General features: G+C 41.4%; 1 protein-coding gene across 1 annotated transcript in view; it reads right to left on the bottom strand.

Moving 5' to 3' along the window:
- The window catches only part of T265_00716 (hypothetical protein), a gene marked incomplete at both ends in the record, with an annotated part of 218,612 nt that overhangs the window by 65,064 nt on the left and 127,445 nt on the right, over nt 1–26,103 (bottom strand). The window contains one exon of the mRNA XM_009164565.1: nt 21,408–21,490. Within this exon, the coding sequence (XP_009162829.1) occupies nt 21,408–21,490 (83 nt within the window). The remainder of the gene's footprint in view (nt 1–21,407; nt 21,491–26,103) is intronic.

Genomic DNA, 26,103 nt, shown 5'->3' with positions numbered 1-26,103 from the left:
GGCGAGGGACGCTTGCCTGCTCAGTCGATGAGTACCACATTTATTATGCAAAATCCCCTAGCTGAATTTGATTTCCATTTCAGCTATCAGTACACACAAGTCCACAAAGTCACTGGACCTCTGCCACCCAAATTCGGAGTGTCCAAACGTAATCGATGTAACTGGTACAATGTTTACCGTTCCTGGTTATTCACGAACTGTAACTAACTGATAAACCCCTTTTTTGGGATGATAAAGGTTTCACGGATCATCCGTTACTAAGCAGACAAGTTTGTAAAGAAAAATGCAACTGAATATTTTCCAGTTACTGACAAGTAAAATTGACCAGGCGGTGCAAAATTCGTGGGTTTACAAATTCTGGTATTCGTATTTTGGCATTCCGAAAAATGGGTAAATAGTATGAACGTGGTGTGGCCAACCTCTCCTGTCTATCCTGGGAAATATATGGCATCTGGCCCATTCGAGGCACTCAGGATTCTGTACAGTTGTCTTAATCACGAGTAAAATCTGCATTAATTAGCGATTAGCTTTTTCGCAAAAGTGCAAACTGAGTGTCAAAGAATAAGCTGGCATGAAGATGTGGTCGTCAGGCGCATGTACAAACAAATCTCTGTTGGTGCTGTTCTATAACTGGACGTTTCTTCATACAAATTTATCAATGGAAGGAATATTAAATTGCTATACTCCCGAGCACGTGTCTGCGATATACAATTTTGCCAAATTCAGATGGATATAATGGTTGTGTACAACAGGCAGATTGATCACTGGACCAATCTAAGGGGGAAATAAACAACCGGATTGAAAAACATCCCACCAAGTCGAGTTTTGTAAAACTTCTTACAGCGCGAAAACAGAATAACGGCTCAGTGGATTTCGAAAAAAGCTGTCAGTTCTTCTCCGGAGCACATCTTAGCAAGAAAGCATGTGTTGTTGAAATCTCAGCAAATGATTAAGAATTAAGATAAACCATATGACATCAGAAGAGACAAAATTTCTCATGTTTTCCAAACTAGCGAATGAATTCGTTCAACCATACTGAACCATAATAAAATGATGAGAACTTTTTTAACCTTGCTCACGGTCCATAGCCTATGATCCAAACAGACCTTCTTGTCTGGATTTCGTGAATCTCAAGTTGCTAGCCAACAATGTCCTTGCAATACTGAGTTAAATTACATTGAAGCTAATACAATTTATATTTGAGGGGTGAAGAAAACAACGTTTAAAAATTTAACATTACCAGACTAAATCAGTGAAGTAAAGACGATTGAGTTACCTCTAACTCAATGTGCTGGAAAACTTATTCGGGATTTTAGTGGAAAAATCCGGTGTGAAATACCGAATACTAAATACGTTGAAATTTGTATCAGTTTACGTGAAAATGAGCTTCCTGGCTCCTATTCGTTGCTTTTGTCTTCCAGCTGAATCATATATTTGATTCAAAAAGGAATAATATCCAAAGTTTAGATTACTCAGTTCTCAGAATTTTATTCGTAGCTTGATTCAGGACAGAACGGAGTTCAACTGAATATCTTCATTATGAGAACCATCTCTTACTGAATATACTGCAACCGAAGCCTCGCATTTCAGTGGGTCCGATATTCGGAATATTGCATTGCGCAGTGTGAATGTAAAGCTTAGGATTGCTGGGTTTTCATCAAATGTAACAGTAATTTGTTCTATTTAGCAGTATATTCAGAGTAATTTTTTTGATAAAGATCATTGGGCGGGGGTAGTTTACTTCGTGAATTCGGGATGAGGATTTCATGTGTGTAAAAAATGTACTTTTTGCAGAACAGGCCACAGTAGTAGTCTCTGCAATCTAACTTTCGACGTCCACGGAACTAGACACTGTGAAACGGAGCGCACTTCGATGCTAATCTTTGTCGTCAATTGACGTTAGACCTTTAGTAAATGATGATGCATTCTTGGTCCCAGTGAATCAGGAGATATGCTTCATGTTTTACTACAAAGTCCCTAAGTATTTGGCGAGGAAATCGACAATGTTTAAGTTTCTAATCTTACCAAGTAACTTTGAATTGCTCTGAATATCTGGCTGGATACAGCATATGGACTCTGGATATCAGAAAACCACTTATGTTTATGTGTCCGATTTTGAAGAACTTTGATTTGTGTGCTATTCTGTATAAAATAGGGTCGAAAATAAGTAAAATCGAGCACAGCATTCAGGAAATTATGCTTCTATATCGGTGGCGAATGAAATTCGATGACTGTTCACCTAGGTTTGCAATGATCCACAGGTTGCCCGTGTCTCGCTGACGTATGTTTATGAATAATGCGTGTGACCTAACAGGGTTTACCACAGTGAATCTGCTGAAAGCCGCAAACACAGTTTGAGTGACAGAAACGTAGGAATTTAAGGGAACCTTTGGGAAACCCATCGGTAAATCTATCAACTTATGACCACAGTGAATCTGCTGAAAGCCGCAAACACAGTTTGAGTGACAGAAACGTAGGAATTTTAAGGGAGCCTTGGGAAACCCATCGATAAATCTATCAACTTATGAGATTTTCATGACGATTTCCATGGTGTGAGTAAGAAAACATACGGAAGTTCAGTGATGAGTGAGGGAAATTTTGAAGAACGATGAGATTAACGTGGAAAACTGTTGCAGAATACCACAGGCGTAGTAGGAGGAATAAGATATTTCAGTAGTAATCCTAGATTGTAGCTGCCAGTATATATATTTACAAGTAAATTAGATAGCTTAGTATCAAGTGCATTATTCAGACGAGTTAAATTTATATGCGTAAAACCTTCAGTTTGCAGAGTACAGATTGGTTTTACGGCGAAGTGCTGTAGTCACCAACTGAAATTAAAAATGTCTGCCAGAAAAATATAGCCCCCGGTTTGATATAGCCGCACTGAACCTTATTAGTCTGTGAAACGGATTGAAATTTTATTTACGAAGAAGTGGAGTGCTACTGATTGCACTGGCTAAGGAGATAGGTGAGTTAAACGAAATTCATCTTAGTGTGTTCACCTTGTCTGGCTTTGCCAATGTGGACGTTCTAATTAGCTATCACGTTGTATTGCTCAACCAGCTATCGATTGTTTTCACTGAACTGATTTACAGGATAATACTATTAAAGCGTTAGTTGAGTTATGTTTATGTGATGCACATTTTGGGTTTAGTTTCGAACCTACAGCTTAGCAGTGCTAGATTGACTGTATCCTTTCCAATGTTCCTGGATATCCGTCATTTACAGCTCCGAAAAAATTTAAAACGCACGGGTTCACGGTAGTGGTGACACATTTGTGGTCTTAAACAGGCAACACAGACAAAGAATCCGAGTTCCCCACAGTGCTTGTGGTAACATACGCCTCCAGAAAAATCGAAACACTTCTTGGCTGTGTAATTTCTGACAATGAAGATGTTTGGAACGCGTCATTCAGGTCTGTCATTTTGATTATAATAACCGCAATAATCGGTATGTATAAATTATGAAACTAGTCGTCAGCTACAGAACAACATGGATTACATAAAATGGCTTCAATGAACTTCTGTATATGGAGCTTGCGAAAATCTGTGACTTGAATTACTCAAATAGTAGAAGTGGAAATCATTTGCCCCAGTTTCTGGCACCATATTTCAGAACAAGCACTGTGCCACAAAGAAAATCTCATTAGTGTGAAACAAGACCACGTGTATTGCACAGTGACAGTGATAGGAGCTTATCTTTTCAGATAGTAAATGTCATGTCTGCATGGGACAGAAAGCTGGACCTGTTCTATCCAAAGAAAATCGGGCTTTATTGGTCGTTCAACAAGTGCCTACATCAGGCAGAAAGTTGTGTGAAAGAACCACAGAAAAACTCTTCCACCTCAGTGTGTTCCTCTACCAATACCCCTAAAATATTGTCCAGCTCTGAGCATAAGTAACACGAGCCAGCAACTCGAAGTTTGTTGAAATTAATCCTTATGGACCAGCAAATTGATGATGTGCCCGACAGTATACTTTTGAAGAAGGCCAGTCTATAACTGTTCTCTCATGTTTATTGAGTTACAGTAATCGGACTTCTTAATCCGGTGAGATGCTGAGGCTGCTTAATCACTAGAAGTCGCCGCCATCAAGATCTACTTAGCTCAGAAAAAAGACGGATTCACACGATGAGTGAGCTTTCAGTCTGAAAATTCGTCGCTCAAAGAGACATTCAACAACTGATCACGTCAAGCGGATGCGTGATTGATGGATGTGTGGCGCGACTTTAATCACATTGCTAATCAGCCACCTATGAGCGAACCCCTTAATCTATTGTTAAAAATACAGAGAATGCTAGTCCAAATCTGTTTAGCTATTCATGAGATGCGCACAATTGATTAATGCCAGTAAGACTGAAAGCCCCAAAGTGGTTCTAGGCTCTTCAGAATCAACTGGCTTGACTTGAGGGATGAAATCAGTATTAAGAACCTGAAAGAGGCAGGCTTGTTTCACATTTTGGAGTGAAACCGTAGGCACACACGAATACAGTGTGAAACTAAAGAATCTACTGGAAATAAGGTGGATATCATGCACAAGTCCTTGGTAGGGAATGTATTTTTCGTAAACGAAGTACACCCTGCCTTCCAGGAAGCGGCACATTTCAAATAGCCGTATGGAGCTAGGTTGATGTGCGGTAGCATGTCAGGATCCATCTAAACATCCACTACAAACCATTGGGTCAGGCTAAGGAAAATATTATTGAGTTAGATAGTTTAATTACTTTGGGTCGCAGTAAAGCCATGACAAGGTATTCCACAAATGAACATTCCACATGAAGCGATCCGGAAGCACGGGTGAATTGGCCTTCGTTATCGCTGTAAAGCGAAGTAAATGAGTGGGCACAGGCGAGAGGCGGCTGTGCTGTTTAGATGCTTCTTTATTCTTCGCCGGCGTTCTCCTACTTGAAGAAATGACTGTCTCTGATGTGATCAAGCAAGCAATCCCAAAAATGTAATGGTGAGCGGCTGGTCAGAGCAACCGTCCAGTTGAGCCTGGAGTATCTGGTGCATCTGGTACTGGTAGTGGCTGAGGCGCAACTGACGACTGAGGTGATGGGTAATTGAAACGAGTTGCTAGTGGAGGACCTAAGGACAAAGGCGAACAGAATAGCTTGCTGCCATTATGACAGAGGCGTAAAGGTACATTCCAACTAATAAACGCTACAAGTGTGGTATGGAGGTCCACTGGAAGCACCAATGTAGACTTGACCGGCTGTGCGTCAATAATGTCTGGTTGTTTTACTTGTTTTCCCCGGGTGAGTAGCTGTTGATACGCGTAAGAAGATCTTCGGAAGTAAATGACCCAAACTTAGTGTCGCTGTTTCCACGGAAGAGACCATGTGGTTCAGATGTTTATCGAAGTTTGAGTTCTTGGTCGTCGGGCTAAATTCCAGCATCAAGCCAGTGAATGCGTCATTGCCCTTTACGCTGCGTCCGACCCTAATCACCGTGAGTTACTATGGGCTACACTGCCAACGAATAAAGCATCCGGCTTTACGGTTCCAACCTCGATATTGTTTCCGGTATTAAACTAGAGTGCTGTGGATCATCAGTTATTCAACTACGTAATTATTTGGCTGTCTCCGGAGTCACTTGGAGAATACCGGGCATTCAAACGAGCCCAGAAGTTTGGATGACGATCATTGAGTATGCCGATGGCATTGTCTCCTTCGGCGAAGACTTACAAAATCCACGAGCTTTTCCTGATTGATCTAGTTGCCAGAAAGCAATAATCGGAATTGCAATCACTTTGAGATGGTGTTGAACGCGTCACTGTGTCTCGGTACTTGGATTCCACCACTCCATTTGGCGGACAAGTTAAAGTAATTATTCCTCAATTTACTTCGGCATAACGAGCCTTTTCGAAATGTCCATGGAGAAAATGTGAATTTACTTCGTGAATTAAATCTCGTTCATTCAAAGCGCCACCTGCGTAATCCTCACTTACAGTTGCATAAATTGGCTGCCTTTGCAAACAAAACTTCCAAACAAGTCGTGTTTTTTATCCAGGGGCGGAGTTTGAATATTTGGTGGCCTGACAAAGTGTCCTACTCAGTAGTCAGGAATGCTTTGCTTGGGCAAGCCACGTCTCAGCCAGCTTCTACAACATAGAATATTTCAAAGTAAACCGAAATTTAAAAAGTAAGCTTTGTGTACTAGCTCCTTCGCCATATCCACCTGACATTGAAGTCTTGGAAGGTAGCTATGAAGCTGTATCGGCATTATCACGTTAGATTTGGAGGGTTTCGATCTGGGTCTGGTACATAGAAGACCTCTCCAGAATCGGAACTGGATTTTGATCTAACCAACGCGGTGACTTCCATTCATGGACCGCAACAGTGGAACATCTCTATAAGACTGACTCATCCCCTCATAGGAAATAGATGCAGCACTATATAGTGACATCGCCTTGACGGGAGAAAAGTGTGGGTGAAGTATTTTTGACAACTGTCACATGCCTCATTGGTTGGGCGAGGAACATACAAACACGCATAGTGGAGGCTTTTGGGAATAACTTCGGGCCATCTGGCTTAGCACCAATTGGCAACCGTCTCAAAAATAGAAAGGCTTCTCAGACGACGACACTGCTTGAATTTTATAGCACTACCAACCGTACGGTCCGTATATACCTTAGTTCGCTGTTGCTGGGAGGTAATGTTTTTTCATTCTGAACTCGACATTTTGTGTCTTTGCAATCTTTGGATTGCAAGCCTTGAATATGCTAGTGACTTTTCCAATATAGCTCATGCAATTTCCTTCCTCTTCCCAGGGTTTACCTAGAGATACAAAATTTTAGTGCTTCGCGCTTGATACTCCCTGGGTTTTTTCATTAGTGTCTAAGGTGCGTTCACCTCGATGGTCACAGGGCAGAGCTTTAAGATCTGCGCTCCAAAACTCTGGAATCGCTAAGGACTTTAATGCTTCCACCAGATTTTCCGGATACTTGAAAGGAAACTTTTCTAATTCATTTCAGTCCATTTCACTGACCGAAAGTGGAGCGACCTGAATTTAATTTTTGGGGTGGTGGTCTTAACTTAGCACATACTAATACCTGCAAACATGCTTCTTAATTACCGTTGGTTGGCAGTGTCAAGGGACATATACGAAGCCAACTTGTTCTTTCGCAGCTAATCATTGTAAATCGAAAAAGTTTACTCCGTAACACAGGATCCCTATTTGGTCATCTTATATTTTTTTCGAATGCGGTTTCCGACTAGGTGGGTAATACGACGCAGCCTCTTCCCCACAAACTGGCCACAAAGTGGCCTTTTTTAGTGGAATTTGCAATATCACGTCCGTTACAAGCGCAATCGACTGAAAACAACCTACCATTCCAACCGAGTTGCTCAACGAGATTTACTTATTTTCACTTAATTGGCGAATATACACTCATTTGCAAACTAATTGGGTTCTTTCGAGAGACTCACCTAGAACCCAGCTGAATCTCTCGTTTATGATGTTCGCAGGCTATTGGATGTGCTGCACCAGGCCGCCTCATGTTTCAGTCGCTACGATATTTGAAATACCGCGATACATGTATATCTTTGTAATACTTTGTAATGCTTTAGAGTCATTCCCCAAAATGCCCTCCTGATGCGCTCAAATGCACTCTTGTTAGCTATTCGCGGGTCTTCAGAAACATTACTGTGTTCACACAATTTGTGGACGTAAGACGAAGGTAGACAGAAAACAAGGATTGTTTTCCGTAACCGCTGATCCCGGAAAGGACGTCACAAATTTATACAAAGCCATATCTGGCAACGTACATTCAAGGATTCAGATACAATGAGGAGGAAGAAATAAATATAATAAATAGTGACGGAGTGATGCCCGTAACGTCAAACCACCGCAGTAAGATGTAGAAACAGAGAAGCTACTGTAACAACACAGGTTTAAATGTAGCTGAAGGTTCCCCGTAAGTGAGAGCCCTGAGATACGATCGCTAGCTGTCCGTATTCGACCGCCGCTCGCCAATTCATAGATATCCGTTACAGAAATTAGAATCCGAAATAGATAGCCTAACAGCCAACCGAACAATCAGGCTTATTTTATTCAGTTTTTTTACTACTAGTCCTTGTACACTCAGCAAAAATGGAGTCTCAGTATACCATGGAATACGTACCTAGATAGGCAGGTTTTTTCATTATCAAGCTAGAGACTCAAAAATTAGACGCACTCATTGGACGGTTAACATTATATCGTCGCTCGTGGACGACATTTTGGTACTTGCCGACGAAACCATCAGCACAACAGACGTACTAAGCAGTTTCAATTCAGTCCACACTAATATCAAGTTTACTATCGAATCGGAACAGAACGGACAGTTAACCTTCCTCGATGTCAATGTTAAAAATAAGACTGACGGGACCATATAAGGCAAGGTCCACAGCAGGCAAAGTATATTCACTGTGATAGCTTCGTTCCGTTGCAACAAAGACGCAACCTGATTAGATGCCTGAATGAGACAGGAATGAGGATATGCTCGCCCAACTGCTTAGAAGAAGAACTAAAGTTCTTGGGACGCACATACCTGCAGAACGGATATCCTGAAAGGTTCGTACTGAAGACTATGGAAGCCGTCAAGCCCAAACCTACACAATGTTCTGTTAGGGAGAAGCCCGTATATATGAGGCTTCCATTCAAAGGTGACTCGGTTGCTGAACTAATCACCAGAAGGCTTAGAAACTCCGTTGATACGACATACTTGGCCGCTAATCTATGTTTGAGCCTCAACTCCAGCCCCACTATCAGATTCTGCTTGAAAGACAAATTGCCACGTTCTACCACCAGCTTTTGTGTGTACTTATTTGTGCGCTCGTGCCGAGCATCATACAACAAAGCATACGACAAGGCATTTGTCGGGCAGAATGCGAGAACACAATCTCGTATCTCTGAGTGGTAGTGGGAAGAAACCAGGCTCAAGCGCAATTGCATCATATTTGACCGAAACCAGTCATGTCACAGACAAGGAGCAAGCCTTTACCATCATATACCGGGTACCTCTGAACCGATCACGACTGGTACGATCCAGACTACTATCGATTGCAGAGACGATTGGAATCCGACTGCTGGATCCGCAAGTTTGCATCCAAAAGAAACTTGTGCAGCTTCTGAACTTCAACTGGCCTACGAAACATCCGGTCCCACAAGTCTGCCTGACATTGACGTCACTTACCTGATCCTGGGACCCATTGACCTATTCCTCATCCAGTCCCCCTTCATTGGATCTCTATTTCTCTAAAGTGTATATTGCTCCGATCTTGACCTTTTCCACGTGATTTCTGTCACCATATAAATATTTGATATATTAGCCAAGAGGAACAATCACAGAAAACAAGCATTGCTCGCTACCTTCTTAGTTCCCATGATTTTGAAATAACCTATATTTGCGCTTTATGTCATTGCAACTAGAGCATTTTATGATGTATAAAGTCCAGGTTTGTTAAACAATATAATGCACTAGTTCTTTTAGAAAATTCAGGGTTAATGTACCATTTCTGCGTAGCTGTCGTATACGGTAAACAAGTACAACAGTAAGGATTCTCTGGGGATAGGTCAGGTCCCCGGGGGGTCATAAATTTCGAGTGGAAAATAACAAAATGGACAATCACCTAGGAAATAAAAGTCAACAGGACAAGCTGAGAACTAATTCTCTCGTAGGATGTACTAATAATATGATAGATTTTTTGGGCTTCAGGTTGGGTGAAAATTATAATCAAAGGGTTGCAATGAGATAAATGGAAACAACATATTTTGAAAAAAAGTACAACCCACCCAACTGCGCACGGATGATGTCTCCTCGTATGGTGACGAAGCGTTTGTTAGTCAATTGCCAAGCTCGGCGAACAGATCAACAGCCATCTGATGAACAACCAATAATACGACCAAAGTTTGTACAGTGTATTACTACGCGTGACCAAGGCCTCCTTCCTATTGTTCCTCAGCACAAGATTTGCGACCCTAGCAGTCGTACCCAGAGGTTATGGATCATGTCACCACCAGTTTGCAGATCATGTCGGATGGAAATGAGTCAACTAATTAACCAGTCAACTAAAAGTTCTTGAGGTGACTTGTCTGACGTAGTTAAGTTAAGTTATGACTGGTCGAGGACGCGCAAGAATGTAGCCCTCGGTAGCTTACGATGCTAAATGAGCATAACCTGTTGGTGTGGCGGTGGCTTCAGTGGTTTCATTATCTCATGGTTACGATTGCAGGATCTCTAATTCCTGATAGTAAAGGGGCACTTAAGGGGGCAAGCCTTATGTACGAGAAACCCACAGTGCGCGATGTTAAAAGATCAAAAAAGATTCATCATCAGTGAACGGGGAACTACTTAGTGATACACAAGACAAGGTCATAACTAATAGCAAGCATACGTACGTCAGTCGAGTCATCTGAAGAAAAAATGTATGATCTACTTTTTATAAGATTCCAGTATATAGCTTTATCACAGGTGTGTGGCTGTGTGATTAGCCTCAGGATAATGTGTTTGGCAGAAGAACAAGGTCTCTAATGAGCCGGATGTCAAACATCCTATCTAAATATTCAACCACACCTCCGTTTATCACGAGAAGACGCGTGGAGACCTAGCTCACGTGCAGTTGGAAAGTTTGCTTTGCAAGCTATACTGTTCCTGAGCAAGCTATCTTGGCTTGCTTTGAAGTGAAAAATGATCCGCGGTTACAACGAACCTGTCAACTTCTTAGACTCTTCCGTTTTAATCTTAAACAATGAACCTTCAGTGAACCTTCACATTCATTCATACCGTAGTGTAGCATATCTTTCTAGGTTCTCCACTGCATTGCAGTTTTTTACACAACGGGAATTTTCCTACTATTCGTACCAGATATCTTACCCGTGGTGATGCATTGACGATAGCTGCTACACTACCGGTGAAGCCACACATTAACTGTAATTAACTTGAAATAGATAATCATAACCTGTGAAACAAACACAAAGAACAATAAAACAATAGCGAAATGTATCACCGAATCACGACCTATCCCGTTCGACAAATTTCAGCAGTCAACTGTTGACATAACGCCGGGCATTATGATCGTTATTTATTTAGCAAAGCTGGCACCGCGCCGGAATGTCTGTGGCCCAGTTGTGATTATCGGAAGTAGGCCATCCGATGACTAGATTAAATGAAAAAAGTGCAAACCATAACTCAAGATTTCGTGAAGGACCACTAGAATTACGTGAAAGCTATTCCTTATTTGGCCAGTCACATCGACAGTTCATTGATACCCTTTAGAAAGTGTATAGGCCCGAAATGGGTTATATTTGCATACGAATCCATAAGCGACCGGCGTCAAAAGCCCGTCAGTAGTCGGACCACTGTGGCCCTGCGCGAAGTGGGAGAGCCGCCCATCACCACAACGTTCAGGTGGTAACGGGGATCTTGACTGCATCCTACTAACCGATACAATCATCCTTACTGGACAGATGTTGGCTTCAGGTTGTTACGCTTAACAGATGGGACGTGGAATACGTTACTAAGGCACACAGCCGGTTCCATTATAACAGTTGCGCAATTTCGCACTGCTGAGGCCGGAAAATAAGCCACTGCTAAATTGTCCAGACCTAAACAGGAGCGGTTGTGATGCCGGGGTGAGGTTTGAAACAGAGAAACTTCGTTCAGTAAGCTAGCACCTTAATCACAAAGCTATCTCAAGATCTGTAAAATGGTTCATAAATTCGACTTACTGGAGGAGCGCTTATCTGTGCTCTATCTTGTTAACAGCTTAAATGTCACTGTTCATTTTTAATGCTAGCAGTCGTTTCGAAGAAAGTAAATGGTTCGACATATATACATCTGCATACAACTCTGGTTCTGAGGGAGAACTCAACCGGAACCCAGATGAATCTCTTACATATGATGTCCCTTCCAACTGAGTGGGTCGCATCAGGCCTCCTCATGTTTCATATACAAAACATCGCAATAAATCGCACCTATTCTACTCATAAGGTTTCTTAAAGCTCTTCGACAACCAACGACCAATTTTGCCCTCCCTGTGGGTCATCAGGTAGGCGCAGTTTGCGAATGCTCGTCAACCTAACATTCTACTTGAGTTCAAATTGCTCGAAATGCGAATCACGCAAGCATATGCACACCAATTTAGATTTGACGGGGGACCCACCTGAAGCCACACAAAATCTCTTGTTCAGCGACCTTTTGAATATGGTATTACGTCTATGCGTAGTAAGAATTGTTTTTGGAAATCCAGCCGGCTGTCTCCGATTAGATCGCCATCTTGAACTACGTTTCTAAGCTAACCATTCACTTCTGAAACATCTGCAATTTTAGTTTTGAGAAGACAGTCAAGCTGAGTAGGCCGATGTAAAGAGAGAGCACTATTGACTCATACAGCTATGTTGGTCGCAATTATAGCTGACGAGCACCTAGTTATGCGTGGTTATATTAAACGATGAATAAAGCTCAACGACTACACAACTGCGATGTCACCCACAAAAAACTCAGGCAGGGAAGATATAAAATGCTGCGGGAATTTCAAGGTCACAACATAATGCAGAAAAAACAAAAGTGCATTCATGAATAAAACTTACTGCTTGACGTTTGAAAACATTCGGTCGAAAGACTTGGAGATGCATTGCAAATCCACACTGAAAGATGTTGATCACAGAAAGCAGCAATTAAACGACCAAAAACAAATGGAGTTTGTTGCTAAAGATTGATTTAGGACAATGAGTACATCATGTATCATTATGCACTACCCTCCCATTATTTCCCGATTACCCTCAAGCAACACAGCGGTTTATTTTTCATGTGACGAGTGGCTAGGAAGTAAATGTGGTGACTGTTTGTTGACGGACTTGCATTATCTCCGAGAATAAACTGTCGAACTTGAGCACTCTCTAACGAATGAAACCGATTGTCATTTAATTATCTACTCTGTCGGGCAGATGACCAATATCCCAGTTCACCCTTCATACATAACCCCTTATGTTCATATTTCACGGAGTTAATTGCTTTTAAACCACTCTCCTTAGATCGTTGCGCAATGCTGTGCACCTATTTTTGATGGACGTGGTATTCACCAAATATGTGAAACACCTTATAAAGCCTAGAGCTGATAGAGCAGTTTCACTTATCCACGCCCAAAGTGTGAAAGGAAAATTCAACTAGTTCTCGATCATCTATCACAAGAATTAGCTTGTCTATATGGTGAGTAATACAAACGCTCATGAATTGTTGCATTCAATGTGCGAGGTGTGCGAAAAATAATTGCAGCATATTTCAGTGATTGTTAAGTTCCAGAGGCTGAGCTGTGCAAACTAATGCAATTCAGCTCGGAGCTTGTGGCAGTATTCTTTTTGTGAAGATATCAAGTGTGGTGTCGATAAAACATTTCAGATTGTTTGTGATGATCTCTTGTTTGGCTCACAGTTCAGTCATTATCATGTCGCACCCATCGCACGATCATATTCCATTTCATTTAGTAACCCGTCTGTAATCAAAGTTTGCTTACTGTTGCTTCAGTACACCTTTGGTCACACTAAAAATGAGACCCACCAACGTGCTTTCTCAGCAACGTGGCTGTTTGGTCAATGGTTTTCTGGAGGCCGTGAGGTGGGATATTAGGGCTTTTAGGATATCGGTTCAACATTATCGGGAATATAAAAGTCGTTGTTATCGTAGCCAAACTGCCTAATTCACAATGTCCTCAAGATGAACCGTATGCATAATAAGGGCTAATTACACTCCAAGAATAGTCCATAATCAGGCAGGCAACCATGTAGGGTATTGAAACTGCGGTTTGTCGACCTTTACTTAGGCAAGCGTGAATTAATGTGTTGCCGACACACTGCTTACTGTTGGCATTTAAAACAGTCAAGCCGGAGGTCTACATATGCGTGTTTTTATTTCATTTATTGCGCATCTCGTTTTCGGACAATTCCGGATTCGGTCTGTTTCATCCGTCAATCTGTCAACTCGGTTTAGCTCCCGCACTGGGAGAGCGGCAATTTTGAGCCTTGGCTTTTTCCAGCAGTGTTTGCCAAAGTGGGTGATACAATTCGGCTGGATGACAAATTTAAGAGGTCCGTTGATTCAGGGGATAAAAAGTCATGTGGCTATTCACCTGTTGTGCCAATTTGCCTTTTGGTTACTTTGGATCTGTCAAAAGGTAAATCCACATTAAATGAAAAGCATGAGATGAAACAGTTACTTTCAACATTTGTAGATTTGAAATTCGGTCGTATGAAAACATCCGTCCAAGATAAATTGATAAAATTAACCTGAACAACAGTTAACACTAAAATTGTTCAAATGGTCTATGGAACATGGTGATTCGTTAACAGGCCTTCAAATCTCACAGGCCTAAGTTCTGGCATTTAGGTTTTCGTTTCCACATATCATACCTAGCTCTGAACATTCTCACCATTTTATACCTCCATCAGTTGTGATACCTGTGTTCGAACCTGTGATCTGATGATCGGGATTCTTCTCAGACAATGGTCGAGTATTTCTTATTTGTAGCGGAACCCTCAAAAGCAAACTCGTGACTTGTACGATCGCGTCTCGAGTAACTGGGAAAGCATCGTAATAATCTGGTCAAAAATCTCGACGCGATTCCTTGCTGACCATCTGCCCCGCCGCCGAAATATCCTCACACTGTCGAAAATGACCATTTTCGGATTACACTTTCATTTCCATTGCCATTAGAATTGTTACAGAAAGCACAGCATTTCCGATAAAATCGCAGCTATTCAAAAGAGGAATCCACGGTGATATCAGCTGTTTGACCTAAATTTTACGTTACATGTGCGTTTAATCAAACGTTCGTTAGAGTGTGTTCATCTGTGCGGCCATGACGCATATACGGGAAACGGGCTTCATCATAAGGATATTCGTGGTCAAGGGATTTATATCTGGAAAGCACACTAGCTTGTCCTTGAGGATTTATTATTGAACGATTTTGGGAATTGAGAAGTATCGCACAAACCGTGTTGGTATATTAGACTTTTAACAGGGTCTAGGAATTCCGTTGAAAATCGTTCTGCTGCGTGATAACCATTCAACCAGTCAGTAAGCTTTTCACATCACCTGCTTTGCTGCAAATTTCAGTGGTTCCAGCTCCTAGATCTTCGCCCACAACAACATGGAGAATAATCTACTGGGAGCTTCGAATTGGAGGCGATGGGCCAATCACTGCGACGACGACGAGTAGATTGTAGTATACGGTGTCTGTCAGTTTGGTTGATTCATGTGTAAGAATTGGTGATGTACAACCTTGCTTACTGGGCTTTGGCTCATGAGCTTTGTTTCTGTTTTCCATTCACAGAGATTGTCGTGAACACCTGCCTTCGGAGAATCACCGTCCCCTGGTTCTTCCATAGCGTGCATATTACAAGATCTGTTTGTCCCGTGTGATAGTAAGTGAAAGCTACGCTTTGATGCAGGACAGCCATTAGCTATGCGCGACAGCCGTAATTGTCAGGGTCACTAAATAAAGAAAAGTCGTTCGTTTCCAAAACTGATGCCCCTCTTACTTTTGTATTTTCGGTAGCCCGTGGGGAAGAAGGAAGCTGATCCCTGGATAAGGCCGTTTCCAAACACGTTTCCCAAGTTTCACAAAACGGGACGTTGTCCAGCATCTTGTCGAGGGACGATTTACTATAAATTCATAAACCATCACTTAATGAGTACTCTGGCCAAAACCTCACCAATTAAGCATGAATGTTTATAGTCCATAAATCATTCGTTATGTTTCTACGTATATAGGTATTCTGCAGCTACCATCAACTCAAAATGCTGGTTGATTTATGTATCTTGCAATATTGTTACGTTATAACACTGAGGCCAGCAGATTTCACCATGCTTTTTTGAGGTGAAACATTTTTACCCAAGTTTGACAACAAGTTTGCCCAATGTAGACCCTAGCCTACATACTGTCACTTTTAAATGTGACTTTGGGCAGAACTAGTTTTACCAGACTTGATTTGACAAACCCAGGTTTACTGTCTTATTATTTTTTATCTCCAGTCACACGATTCCCTATACCTCATTAATCCGTGTACGCTTATGTTCCGGCCATTTTCCTCTTGCATTTTTGCGTTGAAATTAATGCCAAACACATACCAACTACAAAAAATTTGTACAGCTGTATGAATGTTTAAAATGCTTGCAATTCATGTTTTCAAATAATGCCATACCCACGTATGCAATCGCTATTCGTGGTTCTTATTTTCACCGGACGCCTTTCTTTTAACTACGCTTTTAGTTTGTTCGTAAGATCATGAAAACTGACGATATTTTTCATTTCGCTGGTGACTGGATATCACATTGGCTGCTTTCCGTAACCAATTTGCGACAACAAACTTTAATAAGAAATATCTTATTCGAATTATTTAGTTAGGCATTTTCACTGGCGGCGACAATTGCGTGATAAATCCCAATAGGTATCCAGTTTTGTATGGTGCCGGTTTTTTTCGCTGTGTTTTGGCAGCTGATCCGCTTAGGCAAACAGAATTTTTGGAATTTGTATATGCAAAATGTAAACTGGACAACTGCGAAATGAAATCCTCTGAACACTAGTTTTAGACTGCACCCAGTCAGCGATCACAAAGCAAGACAAAACTGATAATGGGGTGTCCAAGTGTGACCCATTTAGATAGCACACAATCGTATCACCTCTTAGAAGCAACCTGGTGTGCAACTGAGTGTATTTTTTTCACCATATCCAATCTGGTGTCCGACCAGAACAAAATTGCGACAGAAAATCGGAAACAGTCCAGAGATGACTGGCTCCAAGACAGACTGTCGAAGTGTATTCATGTAACATATGAGTAGTGTGTTATATCAAGGGGAAAGAATATCGTACTTGCAAAGGACCGTACACTCAGATTGACACTAGTGGGTGCCCAACGATATATGACGTTAGACGCCCAACTTTTCATCCCACAGGAATGTTTTTGAAGACCACTGTTAGTTGACCACCAGGAGTATCTGGAAATCAGCCCCCACCGAAGTAAGTGATTTTCTGGACTCAAATTAGGCTATTGACAGATGTATTGATGAGGTTATGTGACACTTCTTAGCGCTTATTATTTTAGTGGAAAATGCACTGCGTGTGATGTGTCATGGAAGATTGAGTCGTTTTCAATATATTATACTATTTATTGTTATTTATTATTATATTATATTATATTATAATATAATATACTATAATATGTTATATTATATTGCATTATATTGTACTATATTGTATTGTAGTGAAACGGTGATCTAAATTTGGAGCTCCTCACAGTTGTTCTGTATGCTTTCCATTGAACGACTTCACGTATTTGGGGAGGTGAATCAGGTGACTGAGTTTTTTCATACGGAGCGAGAATCGAACTGACAAGTGGAAGTGTCAGCTATATCGATCACTCCTGCTTGCCTATTGAAGACAGGGTCTAGCTCATGATGAGGAACCCGGTGACTGACTGGCACTTTAAACTCACATAATTCATCGGAAAGGCACTCTGATTACACATCAAACCACTGCTTTGCCCACATTTCCTATGAAACACAGGCAGAATCTATCCTATACCGCATCCAGTAGGCTCCACAAAATAAACTATTGAGGGCCTGCGAAGAACTAAACCATGTACTTTCAGTAGCTTTGTGAGTAGTACAACTTTGGCGTAAATTTCGCGGCGAGACGAACCTATAAAAATGTATATCCACACGGTTTGACTTGTTGGCTTTAAGATGAAGGTCTAATTCGGTACCAATGCAAGTAGTAAGGTTTCTGATATAGCCCCACAAAAACGAGTAATCAAAAGCCGAGTTTCATTTTTTGACAAAACTTTGTGGTTACCATGAAGGACTCACAGAAAATATATATGAATTCTCATGATGCAGGAACAGGCCTCTGGAAAAATAGTTTGGTTAAATATTACGCCTGCATATTGGGTAGTATGCATTAATACAACACATTACCTGCCCCGGCCATTTCAAACACTGACCAATACTAAACACTGAATGCATACGGCGCATAGTTCAGCACTTTCAGAGTTAGAAAATGAGATTATTCTTCAGTACTTGGGTGCTTTTGATATGATATTTTAGTGGACGAAAACTTTGACCAGTTATGGGCGCTAGCGCACTACACACAGAGAACATCTGGAACAAAAACTGCATGAGCGATTATTGAGGAAGAATGTGATGAACCGATTGATTACAGGCGTTGAACTAGCCAACTAGTTTCAGCGAAATCTACGTGGGTCCAGTTATGTTAACGGTGTATTCCGCAAGAAAGTGGAAAGAATTGGGGTATAATGGGGAACCGTGGCCTGAGTTCACTGCCATCTGGTAATTTACAACACCTATTAAAAACCATACAAGGGGACGAACTGCGACCTGTTAAGGCGCGATGTGCGAAGCATCCCATGCAAACTTTTCTGTCGCACTAGGATTGTATACACGACCGATATTAGCCACAATGCACAGCTTTCTAGAAGGCATTACCGGCAAGCTTGTGTCCACGTCGATTTACTGAAATACACAGCAGAAGGAAAAAAGCTTCCAATCACATCTCTCATAGTAGGGAATAATTGCTCAGCCTCATGTGCGACACTTCAATGTCCTTGAGAATGATTTCAGTGAACAAAGTAATTCGGATTCTTTCTTACAAAATGGTCGAAAACACACGAATTTGTCTGAAAAATGAAACGCCATAAACCCACCGCGAACCTGCCCATTGATAACAAGTCGACAGTTGTTCGCAGTCCAATCTACTGACTGCAGCCAAGCGTTCATTTGGAACCTGCAAAGGTAACCTGAATTGTTCACGCTTCAGCTCAAGCAGTCTGAGTTTCAGGCCAACATGCCACCGATACGCAGTGTATCGCTAGCCCAGACATGGTTGTTCGTTGGTCCTTGTGTGTTCCTCCGTGCTTATTTTTTTTAACGTCGCCAAAAAATAATTCCCCTGTAAAACCGAAATGGTGGCTAATTAATGCGCCGAGTTTGAAACTCATCACCAGTTATGTACACTGGGTATTCTGACAAAAGAGCAAAACGAAGACTCCATTCTTCAATATATAATACCAACATAATATCCTCCATTCAGAAAAATTATTCGTGCAAATAGGTTTCTAAAAAAGCGAGTTAAACTGCATGAGGATACTGACATCAACCCGTACAGTTGTCAGACCAGTCCGATCCACAGATCAGATCTGCGAGGTTTTTTTCTGGCAAACACAGAGCATGTCGGGATGATTTCTTCTGGGTGGTTTATTGCAGAATTTTGGAGAATTTATTGGTTGATACATGATATTTTACTTTGGGGAATTTGTGAACTGCCTGGACACCAGGGATCCAAATGCATTATGCTTTTATTTAAGAGAAAAGTGATTAATAGATCAAGTGACTTAACAACATACTAAGTGGATCAGCTTCTTAGATACGTCGGCGAAGGAACCATTGGCCTATTGTGGCAACGTCATGACACGACATACTGGAAGGGAATAACCACTGTGAAAAGTTGTGCACTTGGCTCTAATTTGGAGCGGAAAAATAGCCCACTTGTAACTTGGTGGCCTGCTTTCTGCATAGATATGGACCTTCCATAATTTTAAGTAAGACTGTCGTTGGTTGGTTCGCTGAGCTAGCAATTTACGTGAGATTGGATGCCCAAAAAGAAATAGCAGATGTAAATGGCGGCCAGATGTAAGTTATCTGGGTGTATCCATCACTCTGATAATATCGCTCACACATGCAGGGTTTCTAACTCGAGTGGACAGTCGCGGGTCGTTTGATGAGCTTGCTACAGTTCACAGCTACATCTGATTTATACGTTCTCATGTAGTTTTCCTTGATTCGTACAAAAGTGATAATATCACAAGCTGTATATTGAACAGGTAGTTGTTCACAAAGAAAATACTCATAATTAGTTCACTAGATACTCGAAACGTTACATCGGTCCACATTTTCCGATGCTTTTCTTCATTTGTGTACAATTTGCATTAAAGTAATTGAGACTGCGTCTATCTAACGAACCACAGGAAAGGCGAGTCAAGTAATGACGATGTCGGAGAGACGCAGTACAACGGACGCAGTTTCGATCCAGCTACAGATCCAAATATGTTTGTGAGATTTTGACAACAACGTAATAGCATGACACAATATGGATGCAGGAATTTCGACTGTAAATGGATTGACAGGAAGAGCTTGAATAATAACGTGGGACATTTTGCCCGCAGAACAGACAGAAACTAGCGACTGTGCTGCTTGAAGATAGCCAGGATGATTATATTATCTAAATGCAGCGGAACGTTGGCGCCAGGAAATCTGTCGGCCGCCTAAAAATCTGTCTGTACCCGGCTGTCCTATGATGGTGATAAGCACCCTATATCGAATGTTGCACGCGTCTAATACGCTGCCAAAACTGTCACTTCCTTCATGTTACGACGACTTATGTTGTAATGTCTTGGTGTTTGTTGTCCCCCATTGTGTCTACCGAGTACCCGTAGGCTAATTTCTACTTAAACTGGAATGACATACCGACGTTTACAAGCTTTAAGTGGTATGCACATTCGCCGGGAGGTAAAAATTTGATTTTAAAATAATGTTGTTAGAGGAAACATTCTGAGGTTCACATATGGAAAACTTCAAGGTCACTGATCGTATATCTTCCGATGTTCACTCGTCACTCTGCAGAACGCCATTTGACTGGACCACTGTGTTCCATACTTATGCTACTAGAGACGTGTTTCGTTTAGATCAACGCCAAAACCACTCGTTGTGCACAAATGTTTTCTTTATCAAGCTACCATTTTCGCAGTAATCACAGGGGAATATGATATTGAAATATGGTGATTATTAGTCTGATGTTCCTAGGTATGGTCGTTTTAATACAGGACGGAAAGAAATCATTTCAAACGCAAAACGCGTCGTGAATGACTTTATAACTGTATCTTTAGTGTTTTAAAACGGATAGGCTTACTCCTTGAACTCAGTTTAGCTCAAGGCTACTTGCAAACAGCTGGATTTTCTTCAGTCAGTTGCAAGGATTCGGAGCGCAAGCGGCAGATTTATGAGCTCCTGATTCCTGCGCCGTAAATCAGTCTCAGTAATCCTTTTCTCACCCTCAGTGACATTTCTAACGCTTGCTGTTCAGAAAACTTTTGCCATTCGTGCTCGAAATTACGCACCGAACAGTTGCACTTCCTTGGAAAATTGCTTCAGTCCATTTTGAACATAATATTTTACCCACATTATAACATGTACTCGCAGTAACTTGATGGTGCTTGTCGAGGTCTAGCAATGTGAGTAGCTCTGAAGTTATATACCTTTGACTGCGCTTTACTCGGCATCACGTAAATCACAAAAATATGTGTAGTTTCTTGTTCGGATAAGTGAATTCTTTGAATTCTGTGCGTAGAAACTCACATGAGGAATACTTGGGGTGTGACAGCGCCGTCTATGTAATTGGGAATCCAGTTATTTGTCTGGCGCAACACTTTCACAGTTAACTTAAACGATAAATAATAGACAGTAATTGCACTAACGTCTTGCAGTTTCCAGTATACCTTGTGAACTACTACGAAAGATGAATAAGCAGACTTAAGCCAGACAACTCCTGTGCGTCCGCTGGTCTTTACTCAGTGTTTTTGTAAAAGTGGGTGCCAAGCTGCGTCAAAGCAGTTGTTGGCTTATTCAAAATACTAGAATGCTGGTAAATGGTTCAATTGCTTTAAAGCGAAAATCATTAGTACACCCAAACGAGCGGCTGCAAATCAATCTGAGGTTTGTAATCTCATGAGACTTTCATGATGACGTTTTGAGTGAACCACAAAAATTTCACCTATACCTAGTCAGATTTTAGATCTCCACACAGGAGTCGGAGTGTTTGACGTGTAACCAGGCTACAAAAATTACAACGTACTCTGTAAGTCTTATTGTTTAACAATCCTTATTCGGGTTCCATCAGCCAGCGGAATAGCAGTATGCAAAACAATCAAAATTGTATTGGTGTGAACGTCCCGGATTACTGAAGGGCCAAAAACAGCTTATTTGTGCAAACATCGTATCTCATACTGAAGCACGTTCGCCAGCAATTTTAACTAACTAGTCTGCCTCTTCTGGTGCTAATTGTATGTGGTTTTAATCATATGTACCGGGCCTATCTCGTATTAAAACGATTCCTCTGGGACGGCAGTTCGGATTAACCAGATGGAAAATAGATGTGTATTCAAAATGATTAATGCATTGGTGATGACGGCGCAAACCCCCACAGGATGCTAATTTTGTCCTTAGAAATGTTGGAATATTTAAATGATTTTTTTGGGATCAGCACCGTGCCTTGGCAACAGCTTGCTCTCAGCAACATCTGGTCTGTTGGGAGTTGAATGTAAGTACTAACCATGCGTGAAACATAAACATAAATATAATTTTTCTACTCAATAATTCAAGTGGATTATTTTACCATAGATGTTTAAGGCCTTAATACAGTTGAGTTACATGGGTTTTCACAAGGTTGAAAGACAATTTTAGGTAGACTGTGTCGAAGTAGTCGAATAAATTTTCCTGTAGACCGGATGCGCAAAACATCCCGCGCCATTGTGACCAATGCGTAAGTGTACTGAAGCAATACGAACTATATGAGCTTGTCGCTCGTCGATGCACAAAACAACGTACGAGGCTTCTTGACTTGGCAATCACAGTGCTTCCTATAATGATGGAACATTCCGGTCCTTTCATGATGATTCATTCGTTAGTTTGTTTATTTTAAAACTAATTTCATATCCTAATTATGGAATTTTTTATGCCACTGGATTATGTTGATTTAGCGGGTGAGTGATGGTAACTTCATTTGAGAAAACCTCGTTAATATAGTGAAGCGGCATATCGCAACAACAATAATAATAGCTGTTTAATGTGACAGTTCATCGATAAATACTGATTAGGGGTATAAGGCATTAAGGTTTTGCTTGCAAGTGATGTCACCAGTTCGCTAACGTGTTCCTAGTTCAAGTGGAGCGGTCTTGTAGCACCCAGAAGACATCAAACCAGCATTCTCACTCCGGAGTACTCTCTTCATGGAAACAAAACACTCCTAAAGTATCAACATCTCTTTGTGTGTCTATATTTGAGGAATACAATACCAAATTAGATATTTAAATTTACTCGCTACCTAATACGCATTTAGCACCCAGATGTGTGTTTAATGTCACCGAGTAAACCTCTGATGTCACTTGCGAGTCTCTGAATTCCTCTACATCCATACGTAAGGCGGTAATAACTGGCAAACAGATTTGGCTGTTGCCCAAATCGATCCTGTTTATAATATAAAGACGGCCTTGAGAAACCCACTCTTTGGATGACCCACATCACACCATGTTAAGTTCAAATGCGTGGTGTCTTCTCTTCAAATGTCTTCCGATTTATTCCACCGGATATACATACCCAGTGTGCTTAGGTTCTCCTGATTTAAGAAGATATTTCTTCCCTCAATTATATGAAACTTCAAATTCTGGTTGCACTTAGCCTCGCAGGTTTTTTTTGGCTCAACAAATTCTCTACATAACATTTTATCGCTTTTTATCAAACCTTGTCAGGACATTCGTTCCCTCCTTTCTTCCGTTTGCGACCCTAAGTAAAACCTTATAAGCGTTTCCCAAAACGCTAAGTAACCAGGCGCATTTAATTCGACGAATTTACCTATTTCCATACCTATTAAATTTTTACGTGAGTATTAACAGAATCACTCTTTTGTGATATTTTTCAACTGAATGTGCGGAACAAAGGGGCATTCTGTTACATTTCGTAAGATATTTGATATATCGCAGTGTCTTCATAAAGGAGCCTACTCAAAAGGTCCCTGAAAAAGCTTTGACAGACTACGAGCGGTTTCGCCATTTTTTGGCCTCATCGGATAGGCGCAGTGTTCGAGTGCCTTCAACTTTATTTTGTGCTTGTAACCATACTGGCCAAAATTCGGCAAACATCCCCATTTGCATGACCAGTCGACAATAAGATGCACTATGGAATGCCTGCCTTCCGGCTTCGTATTCCACCACTGAAATCAGGACTATGTTACTCTTATTGACAGCGAAATACACATCAGTGTCGCATCCCACGAAGCAGAAGTATATTTCGATTCCATCACTACGGATGGAACCCATCAGCTTAGCCGATTATTGGATTCAATCCTCGGCAATCAGCCGGCGGTGAAGAATACTCAATTCGCTGACATTATCAAGAACGTATCCTCACTCCATCTGTTGGTCTGTTTATCACTGTAAGTAGGCAGTAAGCAGAAGCCATTAAAACGCTTGCAGACAGTTGATCAGACTTTTAGCAACAACGAGAGAATGTGTGCAACAAAGGATAAACACCATTTCTCTGGTTTTGTTGCCCGCTTATCTAGAAGTCTGGTTGGAAACCTAATACATGAACTTTCATGAGGACTATGATGAGGCTCATTTGACGGCATCATTCCACGTAGTAAGGTGGAGAACGCAGGGCAGAACTGTGACGGCACCAACAAGAGGTTACGGTAAAGTGCCGTTATTAGGAACGTTGTTAATACAGCATGACAAAGAGAACTGCAAAACTGGGCGAACTTCTAGGACGGATTGAGAAACGGCAAACGTTGTATTTAGGCCAGCAATGGAAAGCCAAGCAAACGGAATAACGCCAGACACCCCTTTTTAAGGTACAGCCTAGAAGAAGCATTTTGCGGAGGGGGAAACCTACATTAGCTCGAATTGAGCAAATCAGCGGACAACGGTTCTGTTCGGTTATAATACTGCCTGGGAATTGCGCAGGTGCGTACAGGAGGCCAAGAGGCCTCAATTTTATAAATCAGACCTAGCCGCATAAACAGTAAAAGCAACGAAAACCTCCTGGCTTATGAAGGATTTATCTGACAAGTGATTTCGGGAAATTGACTTGGGAAAGTTTCGGTCGTACTCGAAATCTCTACTACAAGCCGCTTATTTAGCCCACCAACATTAAGCTAGGGTTTTACTCCACACACAACCAAACAAAACAAAAATAAAACTTCTTTCCTTCAGCCAGAAAATGCAGGATCCCTTAGTTCCTGGAAATGGACCACCGCGGACAGCTTGTATAATTGGTTCCTTGTCTAACGAAAGATAGCTCCAACTTGAAGTGTATCCTCAATCAGATGTGTGGATATTTTTCGGCCTACATTCTTCACCGTTTTCACCTTAGGGATATAGTTGCATGGATTGGGAACGCCTAAAACTACCTGTTCAAAGCAACAACATATAGATTTGGCAGACGGAATAGAGCGAGATGTGAAGACTAAATTATAGAGTGCAAATTTAAGGAACGCTGTTGAGTGTCCGCACGTTCAAACAATACGCAACCGTTGGTTGCCTATGTTAATGGCTTTCACGAAAGACTCAACTGAATCCTTCATTTATGATATTCTTCAACTGAATTTGCTGCACACAGGCCGTCTCATAATTCAGTTGGCACGATACTCCAAATATCGCAGTATATTTTCATAAAGGAAACTACTCACAGGTTGCTGAAAACTCTTCGACAGCCCGCGACCGGTTTCACCCTTCTTGGGGCTCATCAGGTAGGCGCAGTCCCCGAGTTTCCGTCAACCTTATGTTCTACTTGAACCCAAATCGGACTGATTTCAAGAAATACATTAATTTGCAAGTCCATGTGGTTATCACGAGAGCCTCAACTACAGCTCGTTCATGATGTTCTACAATTTGGGTTCAAGCAGAAAATAAGGTTGACGGAAACTCGGGGACTGCGCCTACCTGATGAGCCCAAAGAAGAGCGAAACCGGTCGTGGGCTGTGGAAGAGTTTTCGACAACCTTGTGAGTAGTTCCCTTTATGAAAACTACACACTCATGTTTCGAAGGTTTGCACGAAGTGTGCAAAGGAACATGTTTTTAGACGCTAAATGAGTTCGGAAATACTAAATGCCAAATGTAAACAAGCCTGGGGGAAACCAATTTTTCGGAACACTGTTTAAAAAACATTTCCTATATTGTGTGTCAAGTACCTTTGTGGAACTCTTAAAGGCTAGCCAAAATGGCCTCCTTAAAGCAAACGATTTATACCCCATTATGTCAGCCCCCTGAAAAACCAGTT

Source organism: Opisthorchis viverrini, assembly GCF_000715545.1.
Source record: "Opisthorchis viverrini unplaced genomic scaffold opera_v5_7, whole genome shotgun sequence".
NCBI classification, from domain to species: domain Eukaryota; kingdom Metazoa; phylum Platyhelminthes; class Trematoda; order Opisthorchiida; family Opisthorchiidae; genus Opisthorchis; species Opisthorchis viverrini.
This window is presented reverse-complemented; position numbering and strand designations above follow the sequence as displayed.